The sequence below is a fragment of the Perognathus longimembris genome, chromosome 10 (genome assembly GCF_023159225.1).
Source record: "Perognathus longimembris pacificus isolate PPM17 chromosome 10, ASM2315922v1, whole genome shotgun sequence".
NCBI lineage: Eukaryota > Metazoa > Chordata > Mammalia > Rodentia > Heteromyidae > Perognathus > Perognathus longimembris.
This window is the reverse complement of record NC_063170.1, coordinates 64,085,867-64,109,357: the sequence shown is the minus strand read 5'-3', so window position 1 is coordinate 64,109,357 and position 23,491 is coordinate 64,085,867. Positions and strand designations below refer to the sequence as shown.

General features: G+C 40.7%; 1 protein-coding gene across 2 annotated transcripts in view; it reads right to left on the bottom strand.

Moving 5' to 3' along the window:
- The window catches only part of LOC125358073 (contactin-4-like), a 404,061-nt gene that overhangs the window by 8,048 nt on the left and 372,522 nt on the right, over positions 1 to 23,491 (bottom strand). Inside the window, exons 12-20 of one of the 2 annotated variants that reach the window (XM_048354926.1) lie at positions 19,464 to 19,639; positions 15,519 to 15,636; positions 10,909 to 11,067; positions 8,575 to 8,724; positions 7,114 to 7,184; positions 5,892 to 6,126; positions 3,500 to 3,612; positions 2,669 to 2,855; positions 2,110 to 2,222 (exon numbers count right to left, since the gene is read on the bottom strand). In XM_048354926.1, coding sequence (XP_048210883.1) covers positions 2,110 to 2,222; positions 2,669 to 2,855; positions 3,500 to 3,612; positions 5,892 to 6,126; positions 7,114 to 7,184; positions 8,575 to 8,724; positions 10,909 to 11,067; positions 15,519 to 15,636; positions 19,464 to 19,639 — 1,322 coding nt within the window. Of the gene's footprint in view, positions 1 to 2,109; positions 2,223 to 2,668; positions 2,856 to 3,499; positions 3,613 to 5,891; positions 6,127 to 7,113; positions 7,185 to 7,536; positions 7,849 to 8,574; positions 8,725 to 10,908; positions 11,068 to 15,518; positions 15,640 to 19,463; positions 19,640 to 23,491 lie in introns of those variants that run through there. The other variant, XM_048354927.1, reaches the window with a different exon arrangement.

Genomic DNA, 23,491 nt, shown 5'->3' with positions numbered 1-23,491 from the left:
AAACTCTTTCACATTATTTAACACTAGAGGAGTTTGAGAAATTAGGTCTCCATTCTTTTTCATGTGTGTGTGCCTGTGCTGGGGCTTGAACTCAGAGCCTCATGTTCTCTCTCTGCTTTTTGCTCAAATTTGGCACTCTACCACTTGAGCTATACTTCCATTTCCTTTGGAGATGATATTCTCTTGGAGCTGCATTCCTGGGCTAGCCTCAAACCAAGATCCTTAGTTCTCAGCCTCCTGAGTAGCTAGGATTACAGATGAGAGCTACTGGTACTCAGCTTAGACCTTTGATTAAATAAAAGAATCAAGATTGTATCTTCAGGTGGAGATTTAATGGTAACAATAAAGGCACGGTCCTACTTTGAGGATCCCCAAGGCACCAGCTAATTACAATTACCCAGCAGGATGGTAAGTACTTTTAAAATGTGGCAAACTGAGTTCTGGTCTTCAGGGAAAAACCTCTAAGTTGAAAAAGTAAGCTATTGGTTAGGGCTAGAGGGTGGAACAGTCTGAGGAAGAAAGACCAGATATGTAAAGGATGATAGAAAAATGAAAACACTAGAAGTTTCTCCTTATTAAAAGGGTAAATACAGTCTCTGAGAATTGAAGCCATTTACTTAAAGTCACATAGCAATAGGAGACTAGAACATAGGTGCTGGGTCTACAATGTCTTCATGCTAGTAGGTGATCTGCCCAGAAGAGTTTGCTGTGGGAAGGGCCTCCAGCATGCCAGGCACACACTCTACCGCTTAGCTCATATCTAGCACCCTCCCTTCCCCCAAGTAAACACTTGGAAAAAGAGCATTCAGGGAAAGGTCTGCAGGTTGCTTAGAGAATGCGTCTCTACTTGTGGACTACAGATCGCCATGCCATGAAGATGAAAGACAAGTCCTTCTCTAATGAGATTCATTCATGAATCCCACCCATTAATTATCCAAGAGTCCACCACCTACTTTACCAACTCCAGTTCCAATGTTGGCTTTCCCTCCTCCTTTCTTACAACACCAGGTTCTGTAACCAGTGCCTGTGCTGCTCTCCACTTCTCTGTAGATAAAGCCCAGAAGCCAGAAGTCTGCAAGTGGAATGGGGTCTGCCTACCCGTGTGATGCAGCCTGGCCAGCTTTGCCTCCAGTGGTGTCAAAAGCAAATCAAGACAAAACTAGGTGAGTCTGCCAATAATTTAAAATGGAAAGACTTTATGTAACAGTCCATTTTGTCCTGCCATATTTTTTGCATATTATTGGAATATCTGAGGTGCTGTGCTCACTCTTTCAGAAGGCAACAGAAGCAGGAAGGGAGTAGTAACAGCTGGAACTTTCTGGTAGCTTCCAATACTCTCTGGTTGGCTCCAGCTTCTATCTAGTCTACCTCTGCCATTTATGTTATCTACTGGGTGTGTCATATATATGTATATATGTGTGTGTATATATATTTCTTAAATATATACAGATAGATAGGTGGGTAGGTAATAGATAGGTAGATAGATAGATAGATATAGATACTTTGAATTACTGTCTTCTCAGCCTATTTTTTGACCTGCAAATATGGCTGCCACATGATCCCTTCCCTTCTTGCACAACACCTCTCACATAAAAAGGTAGATTTCCGCTCTCTCTGAATCTGAGCTAGACTCACAGTGGCATTTTATTCTCTGTTTTAGAATAGGACTGGCAGGTGGGTATCAGTGGCTCATGCCTGTCATCCTAGCTACTCAAGGGAACGAGAATGGATGATCACGCTTTGAACAGGCCAGAATGTTGGAGGCTTCATCCCCAAACCAGCAAAACGATGGACTGGAGGGTCAAGTGGTAGAGCACCAGCTACGGGCAAGAAAGAGAAGTGAGAGCATGAGGCCTTACGTCTAAGCCATACGTGTGTGTGTACACACACACACACACACACACACACACACACACACACACACACACACACACTGGAGTAATGATAAAACTTAGACCAAACTACTTTGGAGCAGAGATTTCTGAAAAGTCCAGGAGAACATCATGGGTGCAGGTGATACAAAGAAGATCATGGATCATACGGTTCATGTAATGGCAAGGTTCCTACTACTGGCATGGTTAGGTGTCTCTGCGAAAGGGAATTACCCACTTTGTATCCTTTTACTTCGGACTCATTATCCAGAGCCTTCACTTGATCCCAGTTCAGGATAATTTTGGAGTCCGATGAATTCCATATGATGTTTCCAGGGGGTTGGCTTGGTGCTGTTAAAAAAAAAAAAAGAGAAGATATACGGAGTCACACATGATTAAATCTCAATAGATTCTGAGGAATATCTCCTCACTAGAATTCAAGAGTAGAGGCAATTTAATGGGCTATTGCACTAATGTGTGTCTTCAAGGTCACTGAAATCTGACAGGGGTACAGCATTGCAAATGGAAAAAAGATTCGATTGGTCACCTAACATTTATAGCTAAAAGAAGTAGCCCTTCCTGGGGAGGAGAAAAACATTTATCTTTCTGTCCTCTGGAGCAATGAGTTTGACATGGTATTCTAAAAGGTTCAGTTAAAATGCTAAGGTGAATTTGAGCCCACATAATGACACCAATTAGTATGCAAATGATCCCTGGGAGATGGGGAGAAAGAATGAACTTGGGATACATTGGATGAATCTCCCCCAGCAAATATTTCTGAGCAAGTGTGCTCTTACGTGGCTTTCTAGTGGTGACATTGACCGTGGCGCTGGAAGGGCCTGTCCCCGCCGAATTATACGCCTTGACAGCCAAGTGATACAGGGCACTGCCTTTTAAGTTGGTGATTTTTGTTGATGTCTGATTTCCAACTGTGCGTATTTTTCTAGCATTTTCTTCCTTGTCGTCGTGTCTCCAATATTTTACCTGAAAAAAAATTTAAAACAAAAGACCTTGGAAATCATACTCAGTGGGGATAATTCTCATGTCACCAAGTGATCCTATTTCTATCTGCGGTCTCAATTCATGAACAAAGATTGCAGGATTAAAAAAAAAAAAAAAAAGAGCGGAGCCAGGCACCAGTGGCTCACACCTGTAATCCTAGCTACTCAGGAGGCTGAGATCGGATGATCACGGTTCAAAGCCAGCCTGGGCAGGAAAGGCTGCAAGACTCTTATCTCTAATTCCACCAGAAAACTGGAAGTGGCACTGTGGCTCACAGTGGTAGAGCGCTAGCCTTGAGCTGAAGAGCTCCAGGGCAGCACCCAGGCCCATAGTTCAAGCCACACTGTTGACAAAAAAAAAAAACACCAAAAAACAAAAAGAGGTTTGTACATGTTGGGACATTATCCATAGTAAGAAAGTCTCTTCAGAACTGCACTGGAGTGGAACACAGGCAAAGCATGAACTCACACATGGCTGAGGCTTCAGTGTGTCCATTTAGGCTCTGCTAGAAGTCAAGCATCTAAAATGAATGCTCGTGGATAGGAATGTGGCTCTTTGTCCCATCAGAATGTGTCCTGGAGGTCTCATTGAGGGTTTTGAGTTTAAGACACATATCTCTTTGTTACCTCATAGCCTTGAATCCGTCCTCTATTTTTCCCCAGGGGGGAGGCCCAGAAAACTTCAATATCTGTGGCAGAAAGGCTTCTAGCAAAGATGCTAGCTGGTGGTTTGGTGGGTTCTGCAAAAGAATGCAGGAAAAGTTATTACTCTCTCAGTTGCGTCTGCATGATTATGGCATAAAAGGTATAAAGAACATGCCTGTAAGCCAGACGTTCAGTTTTCAGAGGAACAAGCATCAATAGCTGTGAGGGTGGGGGTGGAGGAGGGTAGTAACAGGAGACTTGCCCAAAGTCTTTAGATTCTAAAATTGGGAGTAAATGGATTTGAAGTAACCTGGACTAGAATAATATGTCACATTTTTTAAGGGGCAACATAGATCTTTTAAAATTAAATTTGCATTTGTCATAAGGAATAGTCGTGGCCACTGGATTGTAAAAATGAGAGAGGAAGAGAAAAAGCATAGTCAAATGGTTTGATTAAGCCAGGTGCTGGTGGCTCATGCCTGACATCCTAACTATGTGGGAGGCTGCAGTCTGAGGATGATGATTTGAAGCCAGCCTGGGCAGAATAGTCCCTGAGACCCCTGTTGCCAAGTCAGCAGAAAGAATGGAAGTGGAGGTGAGGCCCAAGTGGTAGGATGCCAGCTTTGAGCAGAAAAGCTAAGGGAAAGCTCAAGGTCCTGAGTTCAGGCCCCAATGCCAGCACATGTGTGCATTCATGCACACACACAGACACACACACACACACACACACACACACACAATTTAACTATGATTGAAGAGACCTAGGTAGCTGTTTAGTGTCGATAATCATGGCTGAGTCATTTACACAATCGCACATCAGTGGCTTCAGATGCAAAGGGCAGGCCGGACAATTCCACAAATTTCAATCATTTTGCCTGACTTCACCCACAGCTGGGTACACTTTGTATGCAAACCTTCCCTTTCAATAGTCTTCTTAGAGAAAAACCTAGTTTAGATATGTTGCAAACAATGACATCTATAAAATCTTGTACTTGATAGCTTGATTTTTCTCTGATTAAATCAAGTGGTAACTATTTGATACTTTTAAGTTCATCATTTACAGTTGGCTTATTACTCTTTCTGGATTGTACATCAAAATCAAACTCTAGGAAATGTTGGACAAGGGGCCCTCTGGTAACTCATTACTATCCCAGATTCTATGCATGCATCAATGAATTTTGGATTTATTAAAAATCATTATACAATGGATGGATAGGTAAGTAAATAAATGACCCATCCTTGGGAAACAGACCATCATGAATACATACAACCAAAATTCTGAATTTACAACAGAGTAAGAGAAGAATTAGAATAAAGGGATATGAAAATACTGTAAATCTGGTAAGTGCTATGCTAGGAAATGACAGCAGGTGATGGAGAAGAAAGAGAAGTGATCCTTCTACTCAGCTGTCCTAGGGATGATAGGAAGGCCTCAGTGGTTCCAGGTGAGATTGGAGGTTGAGCGAGAATTCAGAGAGGGCTCGAAGAAGACAGGACAATGATGTACATGCAAAGGGCTAACGCTCTCACTGGGAGGCCTGCAAATCCTTGGGAGGTGGGCAGGACATGGATTAAACAGCAAAGAGCCACAGGAGATGAGGAGACAGAAAGGCAGGGAGTGGTGTGTGGTCTATGGAGACGATTTCTCTACTGGGGACAAGAATGAGTCACTTCTTCATTACCCCTCAACTGACAACTCAGCTTTCACATGTTTTACTCTGGTTTCACCATCCAATAACAAACTCCACGGGCAATGCGGGCTGTGGCAGAGGCTTCCTGAAGACCTCGCAGACGGGGAAGTGATGTGTGAGAATGTTACACATTATGATGGCATGGATAGCCATGGGTTTGTGCACGTGTGCTGTTTCACGGTTGGCTCTCTAGGTGGTTAGGTAAACTGTAAATATGGCGAATGAAATTACAGGTGACGAGAGAACGTTCATCTGAAGGCATAAAATATAATTCTTTTCAAAGTAATGATAACACATAGAGAGATCCTTATGGCACTTATAATATGTGACTGTGTTTTTTATGTAAAGTTGCTTTTTCTTGTGTGTTTTGGAGTCGGAATCCCACTAGAGAGGCTACCTTCGCTTTGAAATCTCTAGCCAATGTTGGCCTTGAACTCACACTCCTGCTGTCTTAGCCTCCCACGGACTGGGATTACAGGTGGGATTATGCCTGCTGGGAATTGTGTGTGGTTTTTTTTTTCAAGGGATGGGTAGTGGATAAGGAATGTTTGTATTTCACAGTATACTTTCCTCACATCAGACTGCACCTTCAGTATGCATGCACTCTATATTTGACATTTGTTACAAAGGAAACCCGTTTGCAAACCCAAGAAATATTAATATGGAGGTAGCGTGAGCCATACCTTCTTCAGCAGAATACACCAGCGTAGTGGGGCTGAAGGGCCCTTCTCCTTTATTGTTAAAGACGCCCACTTTCACCTCAAAGGGAGAGAAAGGGCGCACACTCTCATTCCTGAACACGTATCTGGAGGCGTCGGCAGAGGCCAGGACGGTCAGCATCCAGATCATTCTGCCGTGTGGCCGGAAGGCCACCACATACCCAAATCCTCGGCCATTCTGTAATTCCTCGGGGACCGTCTGGGAAAGGAGGAGGTGGTGTTCAGAAATCAGCACAGCTCCGTCGGATGCCCACATGGCCTACCCTCCCGCCAGTATTCTTGGCTATGTTCCTTCCCAGGCATCTGATTTTGGGGGGGGTTGTCAAGGGTCTTTTAAATCTAGGGTTGGCCTTCCTTCTGCCTTGTGTGTCTGCCAGGTGTTGGACTGAAGGGATTTTAGAAGGGGGAAAAAAAAAAGAAATCAAAGCTTGGCTCTGGTGAAGGAACCTCTCCTTATCTTGTTAAAGACGCCCACTTTAACCTCAAAGAGAGAGGGACATGACAATAAATGAAGTAGACACGTGATCCCCTCCCAAACCAATACTTCTAGTATGCACCAATACCTTGCCTCCAATTGTCAACTAGACAAAAGATCTCATGGAAGGAAGGAAGACCAACAGGGTGCAGGCATGATCGTCTCTCTCCGCACCCAAAGAGCTCAGCTGTGTGTGAGGAGAGATTTTTTGTTTGTTTGTTTGTTTTACTGCTGGGTCTCTGGCTACAGGAAAGGTTTTTGTTTCTGGAGCTATTGTCTATAATTTTTCAAACACATGAAGGAACCCTTTTTGGTGTTTCCCACCTCCTCTCACAAAATCAATTTTTAATAAATTGGTGACTTAGCCTTCCTCCAGGTTGCTTAAAGAAGTAGCTTATAATCCAGCAGCAAAGCCAACTGCCAGGAAATCATGCTGGCTCGCTGAATTTATTGCTGGCAGACGTTCCAATCAATTGGAATTTGTGCTGTCTTCCCTTTTATGACTTTTTATTTCTCTGTGATGTATCAAATTAACACTTGCCTTGACAATGGATGGGCCAACACCTTTATTTCCTGCCAGCCATTAGCTATGTGAGAGGAAATGTTGGCACTCTAATGGATTTTAACTCTTAGAAGTAATATTTAACATGGTGGAAAATAACAGCATGACCTAGACAGATATATGTCAGTTTTGTTCTGCCATTCATTTACCTCCCAGGTTATAACCAGTTCAGATTTGCTGCCTCCGCCACCACTGACGTTAGCTGGGGTGACTTCAGGGACTGTGCAGGAGACAAAAAACAAGTTACATCAGCTGGAAATGGTGTGTGAGGGCCAGGAAGATTGCCTGGCTGTTGTAACTCACTGTCTGTCGAATACTCAGATGCATACATCTTTGTCCATGGAGATCAGAAACACCTTGATCAATTGGCCTTGTGCATACATGCACTGGCAGGTGTGTGTGTTTGGGCGCCATGATGTAGCAAGGAAATTTCTATTAATTACCTGTTTCCCACTCAACAAGGTATGCTTGTGATTAGCCTATCTTACCAATTGTTCAGCTCCATCCCTAGAGACCAATGGGTTCCAGGAAAGAAGAAAGGACTGAGGTGCTGATTGGTCCTTGATTGTGGTTTAGGCATTTATTAACCATGTCATGGTACACAAAGGAAAGACAGGAAACTATGCCCATGCAGAGCTTACAATCTCGTTGGCATGAGAGCACACACAAAAGGGTCACAGATCAATGTCAACAGCCAATGAACAGAGCACAGACAGAATGGAGCAATGCAGTGGTGTTCTGAAGTAGCAGGGTGCTCGGAGGAGAAGGAAGGCGGGGCTAATGGCTTCTCAGAAGGAGAGGTGTGAGCTGGGTGTTGAAGGAAGTGGAAGACATAGGCTGACCCCTGGCTCACTGTGCTTAACCTCTTTGATCCCCAGTTTTCTCTGTAAAAGAGGGTAAATCTGGTTCATTTCCTCCACAGAATGCTGGAGTAGATTTAATTAAGATGCTGTGTTGGACAGGGTGGGAAGAAGGCATGGGGTTAGCCATGTCATCCTATAATGGGAAGATTCACGGAAAGGCCAAATTTACAGATGTCCTGCTGGCAAATGTAATTGGTCAGTGGGTATTTCGTCTTGGTTAGAACCAAGGACAGATCTAGATGAAAATGTATTTATTTTTCTTTCTGAAAGGAAGGTACAATTTCTGATTTGCCTAAGATCTAGTTTTTTCTTTCAAAAATCATTTGCTTTCTCCCTGTCTGGGACCCCTCACATGGCCTGAGGAAAGTGGGCACAGGAACATTATTCTCTCTCTGTTTTTACTCAAGCTGTCCACAGGATGTTCTCAGTTTTAGCATCTGGAGTTGGTTTATGCCCTACCAAAATTCTAGTGAACATTGCTGAAGAAATGTTCCTTTGCCATTCATGATTTTTCTTTGGTAACACAAATTAGAAAACAAAGACAGACATGGCTTTTGAAAGAACTAAGCACAGATGGTTTCTTGCTGAGCTTCTACTCTGATCTCTGATTTTCTGATATTTAAGGGGACGGGTGTGGGAATGTGAATGTGGATTTCACTGGGGCTAAAAGAGAGGAAGGGCGCAAGGTCTCTTCCTACATTTCAGGAGCTGCCAGAGAAGACGATGTGCATCCTGGGAGCTACTCACGGGCTTCTTCTGTCCTCCGTTTCTCTGAGGGCCGACTGGGTTCTCCAATGCCAATCACATTAGCTGCCACAGTGCGGAATTCATACTCAACCCAGGGGTTCAAACCCACCACCGTCGCTGTGAATGTCTTCCCATCAATGAGTTCTGGGACTGAAACGAAAAAGAAAGTGAGAATGTTTCCTAGGATTCTCAGAAAACAAATGCAGGGACCATCCATCCATCCATTCATCCATCCATCCATCCATCCACCCATCTATCCATCTATCCACCCATTTACCCATCCATTCATCCATCCATCTATCCCTCTCTCGTCCTACATACTGATCCACTCATTTATTCTTCCATCAATCCATCCACCCCTGTATCCATCCATCATCCATCCATCCATCCACCCACCCACCCATCCATCCATCCATCCATCCACCCACCCATCCCTCCATCTATCCATTCATCAATGCCCATCCATTCATCTACCGATCTAACTATTCTTCTATCTATCCATCTACATATCCAACCATCCACCTAATCACCATTGTCATTACCATCTCATTCATGGCATGGTAAATAGCTGACTATAGATGTAAAAAGTTCTGTTACAGTGAGGTAATCCAAAACTCTATATGTTTAACAATACTCTCAAGTCAGACACAGGCAGATGATGTAAAACTGGAAATTTCAAAGGCCCTAAGCTACTTGATTATAATCACTATTGTGATGTCCTAGCATGCTTTCTTATCTTTTCCAAATATGATCAGGCACACATTTATTCTTTTTTTTGTTGTTCAAAGGAAACTTTATTTTTTTCCATTTTATTTCCTCACAAATTTATTCTTACAATGCTCTTAGAAGAGAAAAATGAAGGTATGTAAAGATCTGGTGATTAGCACAGTCAACACTAGAATTTGTTGTCTTGACTTTCAAACTTTTCCTTGCTTTCTTTTAAAAATTATCCTGTGACTCAACAGGAAGTGAGTGAATAGAGAGAAAACACATAACCTTTCATTTATGAAGTTTTTTTTCTTTTCTTTTTCGCGGTGGTAAGGTTTGAACTCAGGGTCTTGCACTTTCTAGGCAGGTGATGTGCTATCAAGCCATGTCTATAACTGCTAATACTGGAGATAGGAACTTGCTTCCTGCACGGACATGCACTTGGAGCAAGATACACCTGTTTTAGGCTTCCCTTCCTAGCTGAGATAACATACCCATGACACCATGTCTAACTTTCACAGAGATTGATGGAGTCTCTTGCACTTTACTGACAGGGCTGGCTGAAACCATGTCCCTCTTGATTTCAGCTTCTCAAGTACCTAGGATTACAAGCACAAGCCACTAGCACCTGGCCATGTCTGAAGTTTGAACAGCTAAAATTAAAAGCAAACAATAGGAGTTGCCAATGTATTATGTAAATCGTATACAATTGGGTCTCTCCATTTATTTCTAGTTCAAGACATCAAGCCCAGGTGGTCTTCCTGTGGGGACTAAAGGAGAGTGATCTTGATTGCAGGGATGATTTGTCCATTTTTTCTCTCAGAGGAAATTTCAGTGAAAAAAAATATTGACAGAGGTGGAAATAATGAAAGAATTACTTAAAACCCCAAAGAGAAATTGTTGGGACACTTAAAAAGAAAGTAGATATGAAGAATAAATAACTTAAAAGAGAAAGAGAATGGAAATATTGCTGGTACTAATAATTATGGCTTAAAAGGCATTAGGGTTATAAAACTGATTTAAAATGGTCACATCTCATCATTTCAAATATATCAGTCTGAAAAAATAGGATTACAAGTCAATAGTCTCTGTAAATTCTTTAGATACTATTTTCTGGGCAGTTATATGTAAACTTTAAAAGGCTGGTTATCACGCTAGGTTGTGGTTAAAGTGATAGAGTGCCTGCCTAGAAAAACATGAGGTCCTGAGTTCAAATCTCAGTACTACCAAAAAAAATTCTCTCAAGATTGTGATTGTGGGATCACACCTACCACTTCCCTCCCCTAGACCACCACAGTGATACACAGATAATCTCGGGCAATAGTCAGATTCATGCATTTCATTTATTACATGATTGATTAATTTAAAATGTAAGGCCAAACATAACCAGCATGGCAGACCTAGCATCTGTAGCACTCTTGTTTAGGACGAGTGAAACAAACAAAGAAATGTGGTCAGATAAGGAAGCGAACATTAAATGAATGTCAGCACTGGTCTTGGAGTCATAGCCATAGGTGTTCTTGGTAGTTGTGTCTACTTAGATGTCCCTTGGATTCTGCTATTGTCCATCATGCTGAGTTCCAGAAGACCCAGAGAGTCACCAACACCCAGCCCCCAATATGGTACCTGTACTGACTGCTTGCCAGCCCACGGAGAATGGAGTCCTGGCTTGGATGACATACATGGTGACTGGGCTATGGTTGTCAGGCCCGGGACTCCAGGAAAGCTGAGCAGTGGTGTCTGTGATTTCATCAATGGTCACAGACTCTGGGGGACCCGGAGGACCTGGGAAAAAGCAAGACTCTTGGAACGGAAACAGGGCATTCAAATGTCCGTGCGTATGACACAGTCACTTCAGTGGGGAGCTGACCCACTTAAGCATTAATGTATCCACTCATACATCATCATCACTCAATCAGCCTCTTTTTTGAACACCTGCTAACTTCCAGCGGCTCTGCTAGGCTCTAAAGCTACAGAGATGAATGAGGTGTGTCCCTTCCTTCTGAGGGCTTATAGACTAAGAGGAAACATTAATAGGTAAACGTAGCGTTGCAGTGGAATGCTTGTTTTGATGTTTGGAGAGAGTATTGGGGCACTGAAAAGGCCCCATTTCACGTCTCCATTTATCATCTATTTGCAGGTTTCTGCTGTGGGCCAGATACACTGTGTCTAGGGACAGAGCTGTGACAGAAGGTAGGAATCGCCTCTGATTACATGAAGATTACAGTTGGCTGGAAATAGGCATTTCTACCACAGAGGATGTACAGGAGAGCAGAAGTAGCTTTGAAAGTTTGCAGTGTGACAGGATTGCTTTGCACATTCTGTTGCATTTGTAATTATTAACATTCAACTGTCCGTCTCCCCCCCCCCCCCCGCAGGCCCCCCGTCCATCTCTGCAAGACACACTGTTGAGACCATCGCCAAATGCTCCAGGGTCATATGCCTTTCCCTTCCCTAATGCAATTTCAAAGCTGGGATGGAGTTTGAACACCCTCATGTGTGGTTTCTGCATGTCAGGCTTGTATTTTTCTACCCAGCCTTCTGATGCTTATTGTTTCCAACCATGGACTTTCAGCATTCAAAGTGGGAAGAAATCTAGCTTAAATATAGGATCAGAAATGATAAAGAAATGGAAAGATAGAGAGCAATCAGCAAGTGAAGACAACATATCAGTAGGGCTACGGCACAGTCCTGAAGCCATCCTAGTTTTACACATGGGAAGTTCTGGCCAATCAGCAAAATGCAATTCAAAGGATGTGCAGTGACTACCCAGGAGAGAAGGGCATGGGGTGGGGACAGGATGATCAACTTCATGCCCAGTAGATGGATCAAAGGACTGAGTCCTGGGAAGGACTTGTTAAGCACAGTCCAGAGATCACACACACTCCTAATTGTGCCCTGTCCCAGTGACAGGGGAAGAAAAGAGAGACCTCTAGCGGTGGGGAAGGTAAATGACAATTTCCCAAAGGCAGACTGTTCTGGAATTCACTCCTTGTATTCTATATGATGCCCTGTATACTCATATTCTCTCTCTCTCTCTCTCTCTCTCTCTCTCTCTCTCTCTCTCTCTCTCTCTCTCTCTCTCTCTCTCTCTCTCTCCTCTCTCTCTCTCCTCTCTCTCCCTCTCTCTCTCATTCTCTTTAAAATCATTTTTGTAGATTTGCAGGTGAGACTAGATTTATCTTCTCCTTCCCACTCCTGAATGGAAACACCTTATATGCTGGAGCAGGTTAATTTTCCATGGTGACATTTCACCCTGCCAAATCTGACGTCACCTAGACAGGGATGAGGTAACCTCTGGTCTTTGGGTGGGGGTTGGAGGTGTATTAACCATTTAAGCCCAGAAGATAAGGTATTCTTCCAGTTTGTGTTTTTCAGACTGGCTTTCTCAACTCAGTATTTGCACCTTTTTTTTCTTTTCAGACACTGCTTTTTGGTGGCCTTTAGAATCAAAGTCCCACAAAAGGAAAAGTGTTTTACTTTCCCCAAATCATCAAATAATTCAACAAACAGGAAGCATGTGAGACCTCTGTGGCCAGCCCTTTTTTTGAGAAGGGTATGGATGTGGTCATTGGAGAGAAGAGAGGAGTTTCATGGCAATGGTAGGACTTTTTATTTTTAACTATTCTGCCATCCTCCCCCACCAAACGTAAAGATCCCACTTGCAGAGCATTTCTTTCATTTAGATAATTTACTCAAAATGATAACTATCAGAGTATAAATATGATATAACATTGTCATAATCACTCACACATATTGTTTGGATGCTAGAATATACTTACTGCTCAGGGAATGGAGAGTTTCTGGGGGCCTTTACATAGCTACAGATAAAGTAAATAGGCATGAGAAAAATCAGAGGTACGGAATCTATACTTTATGCTATGGCATTTTCAAATATGAAAATGTCTTGCAGGGTAGTAAAGCAAACTTCTGTCTCCTCCCTCTGCCTAATGGGTGGAAAAGCCGCAAGGTCAGTGAAGGAGGAGATAAAACAAAAGATTATGGTTTTCAATGACATATTAATTTATTGGCCTTATTAACTGGTTCGACTAGATTTTCTTTTCGACTGCGTTAGCAAATTCCTCTTGGCATTCAATGTTATTTTCTGTGAAATGAAGTATACAATATCATTTAAGAACTTCAAGTACTACTGATTTAAATATTTATTAGTGTAATTTATTGGTGTTTAAACTGCTGATCTGAACATTATCCTAATTAAATAGAGGATAAATTTCTAGCAACAGAATTCTTTTTGTCCCCAAGGGGTGAGCAGACTGACTCTGGTATATTTTTTTTAATGGAAATACACATATTTCTGTAAGTTATTCTCTGGGCAGAACTACTTAGGTGCAATTTTTTCCCTCTCATATCTGGCCCCTATCTGAACCATAACTGAAAAGTTTGATAAGTCATTGAAAGTTAACTAAATGAGACTATAGGCTATCTTTGTTTAACCTCTCTTGATGATTACTTTAAATTGCTAATTCTTACTCAATTCTCCCCTCACATCCTGCCTAGAGGATGAAATAAGGCTTTTTGTTGGTCCCTATATACTCAGCCTCACCCTGCCTCCAAGTCTGGATTTTTACAAACATTTCTTGCACTTTAAGCTCTGCAATAGACTCCAAAGATGCCTCTGTACCAAGGATTCTGAGAAAGGAGGACCAGCAGGCCCAGAGCTTATTTTCTTTTCTGAGTTTGCTTCCTTTTTATTTTATTGTTTTTTTTGTGTGTGTGGTTTAGGGATTAAAGCCAGGTTTCCATGCATGCTAGCCAAGTGTTTGATCACTGAGATACACCCCAGGGTCACTTCAGTTTTGATTTTTTTTTTTTTTAGGTCTGAGCCTGGGACTTGAACTCAGTACCTGATGCTTTCGCTCATTGGCTGGTGCTCTACCAGCGGACACACATCTCCAGGGTTGCTTCATTTTTGATACTTCAGAAAATCCGGGAAGATGCACAGGTATGGGTCAGACATGTACCTGGTTGATTAAGATTTTAATTTTCCTCTGAAATATTTTGTAAAAGTTTATTTACAGCACTTTCTTTTTCAAGTTTCTTTGGTATGGCTTAGAATATGATATGAGCAATCGCTTTTGCTCAGTGTGCCAGTTGCTAGCTACAAGTTCTGTCTTGCAAGCAGTTGCTCAAGAAATTCTCATAATATTAATTTTGATACTACCTCCGAGCTTGTTTACTATGTATCAGGCAATCAGGGGTTATCTTCCTACAAAGCCATATATATATATGCATATATGTATATATATGTATACATACACAAACACACACATATATACATACATATATACAGTTTTTTGTTGGTCCTGGGGCTTGAACTCTGGGCCTGGGAGCTGTCCCTGAGCTCTTCAGCTCAAGCCTTGCATTCTACGATTTGAGTCACAGCACCTCTTCTCTTTTTTCTGAGTGGTTTATTGGAGATAAGAATCTCACAGATTTTTCTACCTGGGCTGGCTTTGAACCGCAATCCTCACTGGTGCCCCACCTAAGTCATAGTTTTAAACCTGGGCAGTCCTATAAACTTGTGGGGGGAAAACATAAAACTGGGGAAAATATATGATGATGGATTTAATTAGGCTACTGTTTTACTGGTGGCTCAAAAAATAAATCAGTGTGGTTTAACCTGGATGGGACCCCTAACAGGCAGAGCTTTTAAACACATGTCACTCATGTCTTTAATCCTAACTACTCGGGAGGGTGAGATCTAAGGATCACAATTCAAAGCCAGCACGGGTAGGAAAGTCCATGTGACTCTCATCTCCAATTAACCACCAAAAAGCCAGAAATGAGTGGAGCTGTGGCTCAAGTGGTTGAGAGCTAGCCTTGAACAACAACAACAACAACAAAAAAAAACCCTCAGGGGCAGTACCGAGGCCCTAAGTTCAAGCCCCAAGACCTGTACATACATATACAAGTATATGCTTTTGCTAATCAAAAATTATTCTAGAATATCATATCAACTTCAATGGCAATAACTAGAGCCCTGATAGGATTTATTTTTAGGGTAAAGGAACTGGGTTTGCTCAGTACATTGTCTAATAATTCTACCTGAGAAATACACACACAAGAAACTTCGGTTGGCTGTTAACCACTGTTTACCATGTGTAGCTTCTGACTGTTTTTTATGTTTTTCTATAATTTTAAACCCTTTGTGTTTTAGAACTGTGCTAGAGTACATATCACAAAAATATTCAAGGATCAAAAAACCAATTCACTACCTCTTACAATCAGGTCTGCAGCAGCAGATAGTCTGTCCACACTTGTCTGGACCATGCAGACGTATTTCCCAGCATGCTTCAGTTGGATGTTTCGGATCATCAAATCACCAGCTGAATCCTGCTGATAAAGTGGAAGAAAGTGGCTACGATTACTTTTTAATGAGCTCTAAATAGCATTATCACATGAAGGACACTGTGACTAATGGATTTATTTTACACTGGCTGATGAAAAACATTAGCGATGCAAGCCACAGTCTATTAAAAAAAAAAAAACAAAAAAAAAAAAAAACCAAACAGGTAGGTTAGCCCAAGAAACAATGCCAACATTTTCAGAACTCACCTTTGGCAAGAGCTCAGGTGCCTGGCTTCCCTGGGTGTCTGGAATACTGTACTATACCCCTACTGGAAGTACTTAAACTTACTTAGATAATAAGGTGGTTCTTGATCTAGTCTCATTGATTCCCTTACACATGCCCTCAGCCAGCTGTCTGTGCTGGCATTCCGATACTTTGGAACTCCCTATTTGGAAAGGGGAAATGAACCCATATTTGGAGTCATCTTTTCTGCATAACTCTGACTTGCAGCCAGCATTTTGATTGCTCCCCGGTTTAAATTAAAGGATTATGAAGACCAAGCTCTCCAAGGAAATCTTGCATCACCTAATGTGGAACGGTGCTAATTTGTTTTCCAAATGCCAAATGCATGTTTGATTAGCAGATGAATAAGTCTAATTACATCCCAGTATAGATGCCTAGTTGCCCCAGAAATATTTCTACACTGTTCACCAACAAAATATTTTTCATAAACACGAAGATATCTTCACAGAGTATCATAAAAAGGTGGCATTTAACTGAACTCTGTGACACCTTAGAATGTGGTTTTTCACAGCTCTGTTAATCAAAAGTTTGGAGAACACCTACCCATGCAAGTGACTATTCCATTGGCTAGATTTGGGGTGCTGTGTCTCTTCCTCTCCCCCCAAAGGATGACCATTTACGGTATATTGCTCTTTTCATGTTTTCCCATTCTAAACTAGAGAATAAGAAGTTGACCATAGAACATGACACTGCCAGTCCTCCAACTGGTAATGATAATGGGTGATACTTAGTGATATTTTGCATATGGCTGTTATTTTCCAAGTGTTTTAGATATATTAATACATTGATATTCATATGTCCTCTGAAGCAAGTGCTAAACTTATCTTATTTTGTAGAAGAGGACATTCTAGCATAAGGAAGTTAGGTGATTTACCTAAAGTCACTTGTAAAAGGCAGAGCCAGATTTGAACTCACCTAGTCAGCTGTAATCTTTGTTCTTAGTGATAGAGGAAAGTCTTATCTTTGTTGGAAATTACTGAGTTCTTGGACTCTTTCTTTTGTTTCAATACAACACACACCACATGCACTTTTTCTAAGGGTAACAAAAGAGGCTGAACTTCCCATTGCTGCACCAGGGATTAGGAAAGAGGCTGAAGTCTCCACTGAAGGAGAAGTAAAGTTTCGATACTTGGTTGTCTGGGGCTGATCCCTGCTCTGTGATTTTATCTAAATCTCTTAATCTGTCTGTGCCTTAGTTTATTGACCTTTAAAAGAAGGATGCCTAGCCTTCTGGTCTATGTTGTGAGAATCAAATGAGACTGGATGTTGTTGTGAAATCCTTTTATAGACTATGAAGCGTGGAGTAAATTTAAACTGACATTATTGATGGTCATGATCAATTTTCTTTGTGAAACAATCATGTCAAAAAAAAAACCCTTAAATCTAATTCAAGCAGAACTGTGATTTTTTTTTTAATATCGCAGACTTCTTTTATTTATAACACTTGTGTTCCTGTCCAATTTCCACTATTTACTGATCACATCTTATAACAGCTCAAATAAAATGGGAAAAATAATTGCTAACCTATTTCACAGGGATTCTGGGAGGATTAAGGAGCTACTATATAAGGTTCTTGGTCAATGAGCAGGTGTATTACAAGTGAAAGAAGCAATCATTATCATCATTATCATTATTATCACTGTTGTCATCAATGTTGTTAAGTTTTCTTCACCTAAGATATTTCACATATTTGGGACCTTGAGCAGAGGTTTAAATATGGAACAAACTTGCTAGAGAGATGTATGCAGTAAGGTGGGAAGCCATATTGATTTTAAAATGGAAGCCATATAGGTTCTATGAAAACACCTTCACAATTTCAATAATTTATTTTATTCTTGGGCAAAGAAACCATTGTTGCCTAAATATTTCAGAGCACAGAAAACTGCTAACACAATGTCATGTTTTTTTTTATCATTTAGAATATATTTCTAGTTAGTCTTACATTTTGACTGGGATTATATCTTTAAACTAAAATGGCAATGTAAAAAATAAAATAAAATAAATCAGGATCCATTAAGAGTCTCACAGAAAGAGACTTTTCCTTGTAAACAGCCAGACCTATGATGTACATTTGTGTCACTACCAAGGAGAACACAATGGTCACCGTTTGGGTTCTCCCACTGTGTTCTGTTCTGTTCCTGACAGAGTACTTGCGAGTCGCAGAGGACAATGATATAATTAATACCTTTTGTGAAACCACGACAGGTTGATTCTACAGAGCACCCTGTCTAGCACATGGAGTCAGGAAGCATAAACAACGGGCTTGGCTTGAGAATGGTGCGGGCCTTCCTCCTCTACCATCAAATCCTAACACTGCAGACATTAATGACCTTCTTCTCACCATCTGTAGTGAAGTCCTTCAGTTCAACCTTATTTCCTCTGATCAAATCAATGTGATCCTCCACCTAAGACCTCATTACATGTGACCAAGTCTTTCTTTTGTGTTAAACATGGAACTATGTATGTTCTAGACTGCAGGGAACTTGATATCTCCTGTACAATCAGGCTTTAGTTCATATTACACTCACTTCGCTAAGTTATTAAGCTGAACCAATTGATAGAGGTCCAGAGGGTTAAGCTTGGCACTGCCATCTAGACTGTGTCACCTAGCACTCCAAAAGATAATCCCCAGTGAATCAAGATATCTATTGATACCATAAATTATATTTCTCCAAGATGATACCAGTATCCTTGGGAAAATAGTCATTCAAATCCTTTCTAATATCTGTGACTCAAAATTCCTTGAGAAAGTGGGCATGCATGCAAGAATCATGCACAATTAAGTAACACTTTGGGAACTTCGGGTTGTGTATGCTCTATCCAAGGCAAGAAAGATGAGAGGGGGAAACCAGATTCTTACTGAGTTCAGAGCCCTGTTTTTACATTCTGCTTGTTTTTTGGTTAGGGCTGTCTAAGAGACTGGCAGCCAGAGTGAATCTTCATGAATCTTTACTATTAGTGGGATGGTAGGGCTATGTTAGGATAAGAAAATAATTTAGAAGAATGATATTTGCAAACCCAAATTGTTTCTGGATTTGCCCTTTTCTTTTCTTGTTATATCTTCACTAACATACATTTTATTAAAAGTGAAGCATTTCAAAAACTTGAAGCATTTGGAGTCATTGTACTTGGAGATAATAAATAACCTTACCATCCTTTCAAAATCAAGAAAGCAAGTCCTAACTTTTCAATAATGAGTCTTCTATGGGACCAAAGAAAGTGCAATTGACACCCCAAAATTTTGTGAAATTAGTTGCTTGAGCACAATTATCAAACAGTTTGGTGCTGGTGGCTCACTCCTATAATCCTCACTACTCAGGAAGCTGAGATCTGGAGATCATGGTTTGAAGGCAGCCCTGGCAGTAAAGTCCATGAGACTCTTATCATCAATTAAACACCAACCTAATAATAAACCAATAAACCAAGAAGAAGGAAAAACAATTATTAAACAGTGACACAATGACTTTCTACGCTTTTCAGGTTAATCTCCAGAGATTCCTTTGAAGCAGTTTCAAGAAGTTGCGTTGCTTTGTACCATACCTCTGGTGCCTTGTTTATTAATACTTACCCCTCCAACTCTTTCAAAGTGGTCTCCATCTTTGTCGAAGTCAATCAGGTGTCCATTAAAAGTCCAGGTGAACACAATGTCAAGTGAGTGGTCGTGTGTCACCTGGCAGGGCAGAACAATGCTCTCTCCCACAGTGACGTCCATGCTGGCGGGGGGCACCATGACCCTGGTGGGATCTGGAGATTTACAGGAAAGCAACAGCACTGAGGACAAAGCCTTTGAGCTTGTGTGGAAATGAACTCACTTCAAGAGTAGGGTGACTATCTCTATGGTCTCCCTCATAGGGAATAATTAACACAGGTTTAGGCTAGTCACTGCAGAGGATCACAAGAACCTAATAGCTATGCCCTTATGAACACATAAGATGATGCTAAGTGAAATGAACTCCATGTTATGGAAACGACTGTTATATCACTGTAGTAATTACTTTCAACATGCCATGTGAGACCGTAGCTTCTATTGTTGATGATCCTCTTGTATCCCCTTCCTGTGGTTGTACCCGCACTATCACTGTATCTCATCTGAGTACATTGGAAACTGTATATACTGGTATTAGAACTAGGGAAGTTAAAGGGAATACCAAAATCAAGAGACAAAGGATAAAAAGATAAACAACTCCAAAAGCAATACTTGCAAAATTGTTTGGTGTAAACCAACTGAACAACTCATGGGTGAGAGGGAAAGGGGGAGGGGGAGGGATGAGGGAGGAGGTAACAAACAGTACAAGAAATGTACCCAAGGCCTAACGTATGAAACTGTCACCTCTCTGTACATCACTTTGACAATAATTAAGAGGGGAAAAAAAAAGAGTACGGTGTAGTTTTGCTTTATTTTAGTTATTTATTTTATAGGCAGAGATCAACAAAGTTCTGTCCTCTGAGAAGCCCAGACTCAGGCAGGAGGTCATTTTTAACAGATAAAAAGATTAAAGTACACCTTTCTACAACAACAGAGCAATTAGGGAGGAGGGAGGGGAGATTTCCAAAGATGTTGGCAGAGAGAACCCTTTCTGGCATCCTATTCTGAAAGAGCCTCTTTTAAAGAAAGGCTTTCCTATCTATCCCTCCAGTTTCAGTAACTTCGCATCTCAGCTAAACACAAACAGAAATATCTAGGTTCATTGGATGTTTGTTGGGCCTTTTCTGTGATTAAAAAAAAAAAGTTGCTTGTTTTCGCATGGAAAAAAAATCCAACAAGGGCTGGGGATATGGCCTAGTGGCAAGAGTGCTTGCCTCATATACATGAGGCCCTGGGTTCGATTCCCCAGCACCACATATACAGAAAATGGCCAGAAGTGGCGCTGTGGCTCAAGTGGCAGAGTGCTAGCCTTGAGCAAGAAGAAAGAAGCCAGGGACAGTGCTCAGGCCCTGAGTCCAAGCCCCAGGACTGGCAAAAAAAAAAAAAAAAAAATCCAACAAGGGAAAAACAAAACAAAATTCTTCCAAAAAAAAAAAAGCCCAGAAACAATATCTATATACACAGTATCTATATTGAACCTCTCCAATAATCCCTCTGTCATTTGTTCAGCATTTTTCAACTGTGAAAATATGGCACTCATAATATGTTCCTCTTTTCCTTGATTTAAATATGATTTATTTTTTGTTTTATTTTAACAATCTGTAGAATATACGATATGACTTTCAGTTTTTATTTTTTAAGTAAGTATTTTCTCTCAGTATTTGGAACTGAATTCAGGGCCTTTCACTTTAGCTTGGTTTTTCTCAATCACGAATGGTACAGTACCATTTGAACCACATCTCCAATCCAGTATTTGGGGGGTTGACTGGAGATAGAGTCTTGCAAACTTCTCTGCTCAGGTTTGCTTCAAAACTTGATTTTCTAAATTTCAGCCTCCCGAGAAGCTAGAATAACAGGCATGAGCCACCTACATTGAGCTTAGGTTTACAGTTTTGACAATGTAAAACTAGTAAAAATTTCGGCAAATTTCATGAAAAAAACAAATAATGCTGTAAAGAGCATTGTTGACAAAAGTACATATTCATACTGCTTTTTAAAATTGAGAATATTCATTAGCTTTTAAGATCAACTTTATATAATCATTTCAATTGGGGTTGGAACACGCTTGTTTAGTTGAGACAATATGTAAACTGTAGTCCTCCATCATCACGCATTATAGCTCTTGATTTGTCAAGATAATGTGACTTCAGAAATGGAGACAGAGAGTACAATAGTAATATGCAAATTGAATTCAACATAAAAGCCATATAAGTACCTTAAATTCAATATAAAAGCCACATAAATGCCTAAAAGAATGAGACTCTGAGCACAGCTCTAGTTCACAAATTTTTATGTATTAAGCCAAACCAAGGAAATAATAGCAAATAAGAGAAATCAAAGCCACAAACCTCAAATAAACAAAAATCAAACCCAGAAAAACAATAAAAGAGCATGGATTAATTATCTTCCACATTCACTGGGTCATTTTTCAGACCATGAGGTATTTGAATATTTGTTAAGTGAATCTCTTAAAGTCTCAGGTAGGGAATTTTGAGATTATACTTCATAGGAGCTATTTATTTGAGATTTGTTTTATTTTTAATTGAAAAAGGGAAATTGTGCATGTTTGAGGGGTACAATGTGATATTTCAGCACATACACACTTGGTTGTACTCAACCTATCACCTCAAGTACTAACTTTTGACGGGCCCTACTGTCTCATGCCCACTAAACTTTCATGTATAAAGAAAAATAAAATAATTGTAACACTTTGTTCTATTCATTTTATCCAACTATGGAAAGAAAACAGCTGAGGGTTGTTATAAAGGAAAGTCTCTGTCTTAAAAAGGTTATAATCTAGTGGTAGGATATACTTTTTCTATTTTCTGGAAATAAGAAAAGATCGTGATAAATGGATGATGTGCTTTTAGTGACTATCAAATGAGTGCCATCCATGAAATGAGAAGTCAACTACAGGTACTGGCACCTAATGGGACAGAAATTCCCTTATTTCAAAGGCTGAAGCTTTCGTAAGCCACATAATAAAAATCTTATTGATTCACTAGCACTCAGCAACAGATACAGACTAGATGGTTTTTTGATTGAGGGATAGATGTAAGGGCAAATCTTACACTAAGAAAAATTTTAGGAATCGCTCCATTTGGACTTTGTCATTTGGCTTTTGGGTTTTGTTGTTGTTGTTGTTAGCCATGGGGCTTGAACTCAGGGCCTGTCCACAGCTCCACTTCTAGTTTTCTGGTGGTTAACTGGAGATAAGGGTCTCACAGACTTTCCTGCCGGGGCTGGCTTTGAACTCAGCCTCCTGAGTAGATTACAGGTCTGTGCTACTAGAGCCCAGCTTCATTAGGCAATTTTGATTTTGAATATTCTTTGTCTTCAAAAGGAAGACTGAAATAAAATGACATATCTATCTATCTATCTGTCTACCTATCTATCTATCTATCTATCTATCTATCTATCTATCTATCTATCTATCTATCTATCTTACTTGTTTTTGGAACTACTGGGGTTTGAACTCAGGACTTTGAGCAGGCTTGGCAAGTGCCCTATAGGCTTGATCCATACCTCTGGCCTCCTGTCTGCCTTTACTTAAGATATACACTAATTTTGAGAGTTAGGTTTTTAATTTAATGTACTGTTTCCTCATTTCTTTACCTTCCAAACCTATATTGTGTTACTAGAATAGCACACATAAAGGAAGCTGAGGGAACAATAGCCAAGATCACTAAATCCCTCAGTGACGTTAACTGCTTCTTGTGAGTTAAAGCCTTGTCTATTGCTCTATTGTGCTTCTCTCCATTTATCTGAAAAGCACTGGTTACCTATGCACAAACATTCGGAGTATGAGTCTAGGGGCATCTTAGAGCCATTTTTCCACTCTTTGGTATATACAGTCACCTGAAGATATTTAAATGCCAAAGAAAGTCATAGAAGTTCTGCTATGAGGTGCAAAGAGCTTCTGAGGGCTTCAGTGCAAGAAGAATGGACAGACTGTCCTAGACAGGTAGCAAACCATGATTGTCTCATGCTTACAGTGCTGGCTCCAACAC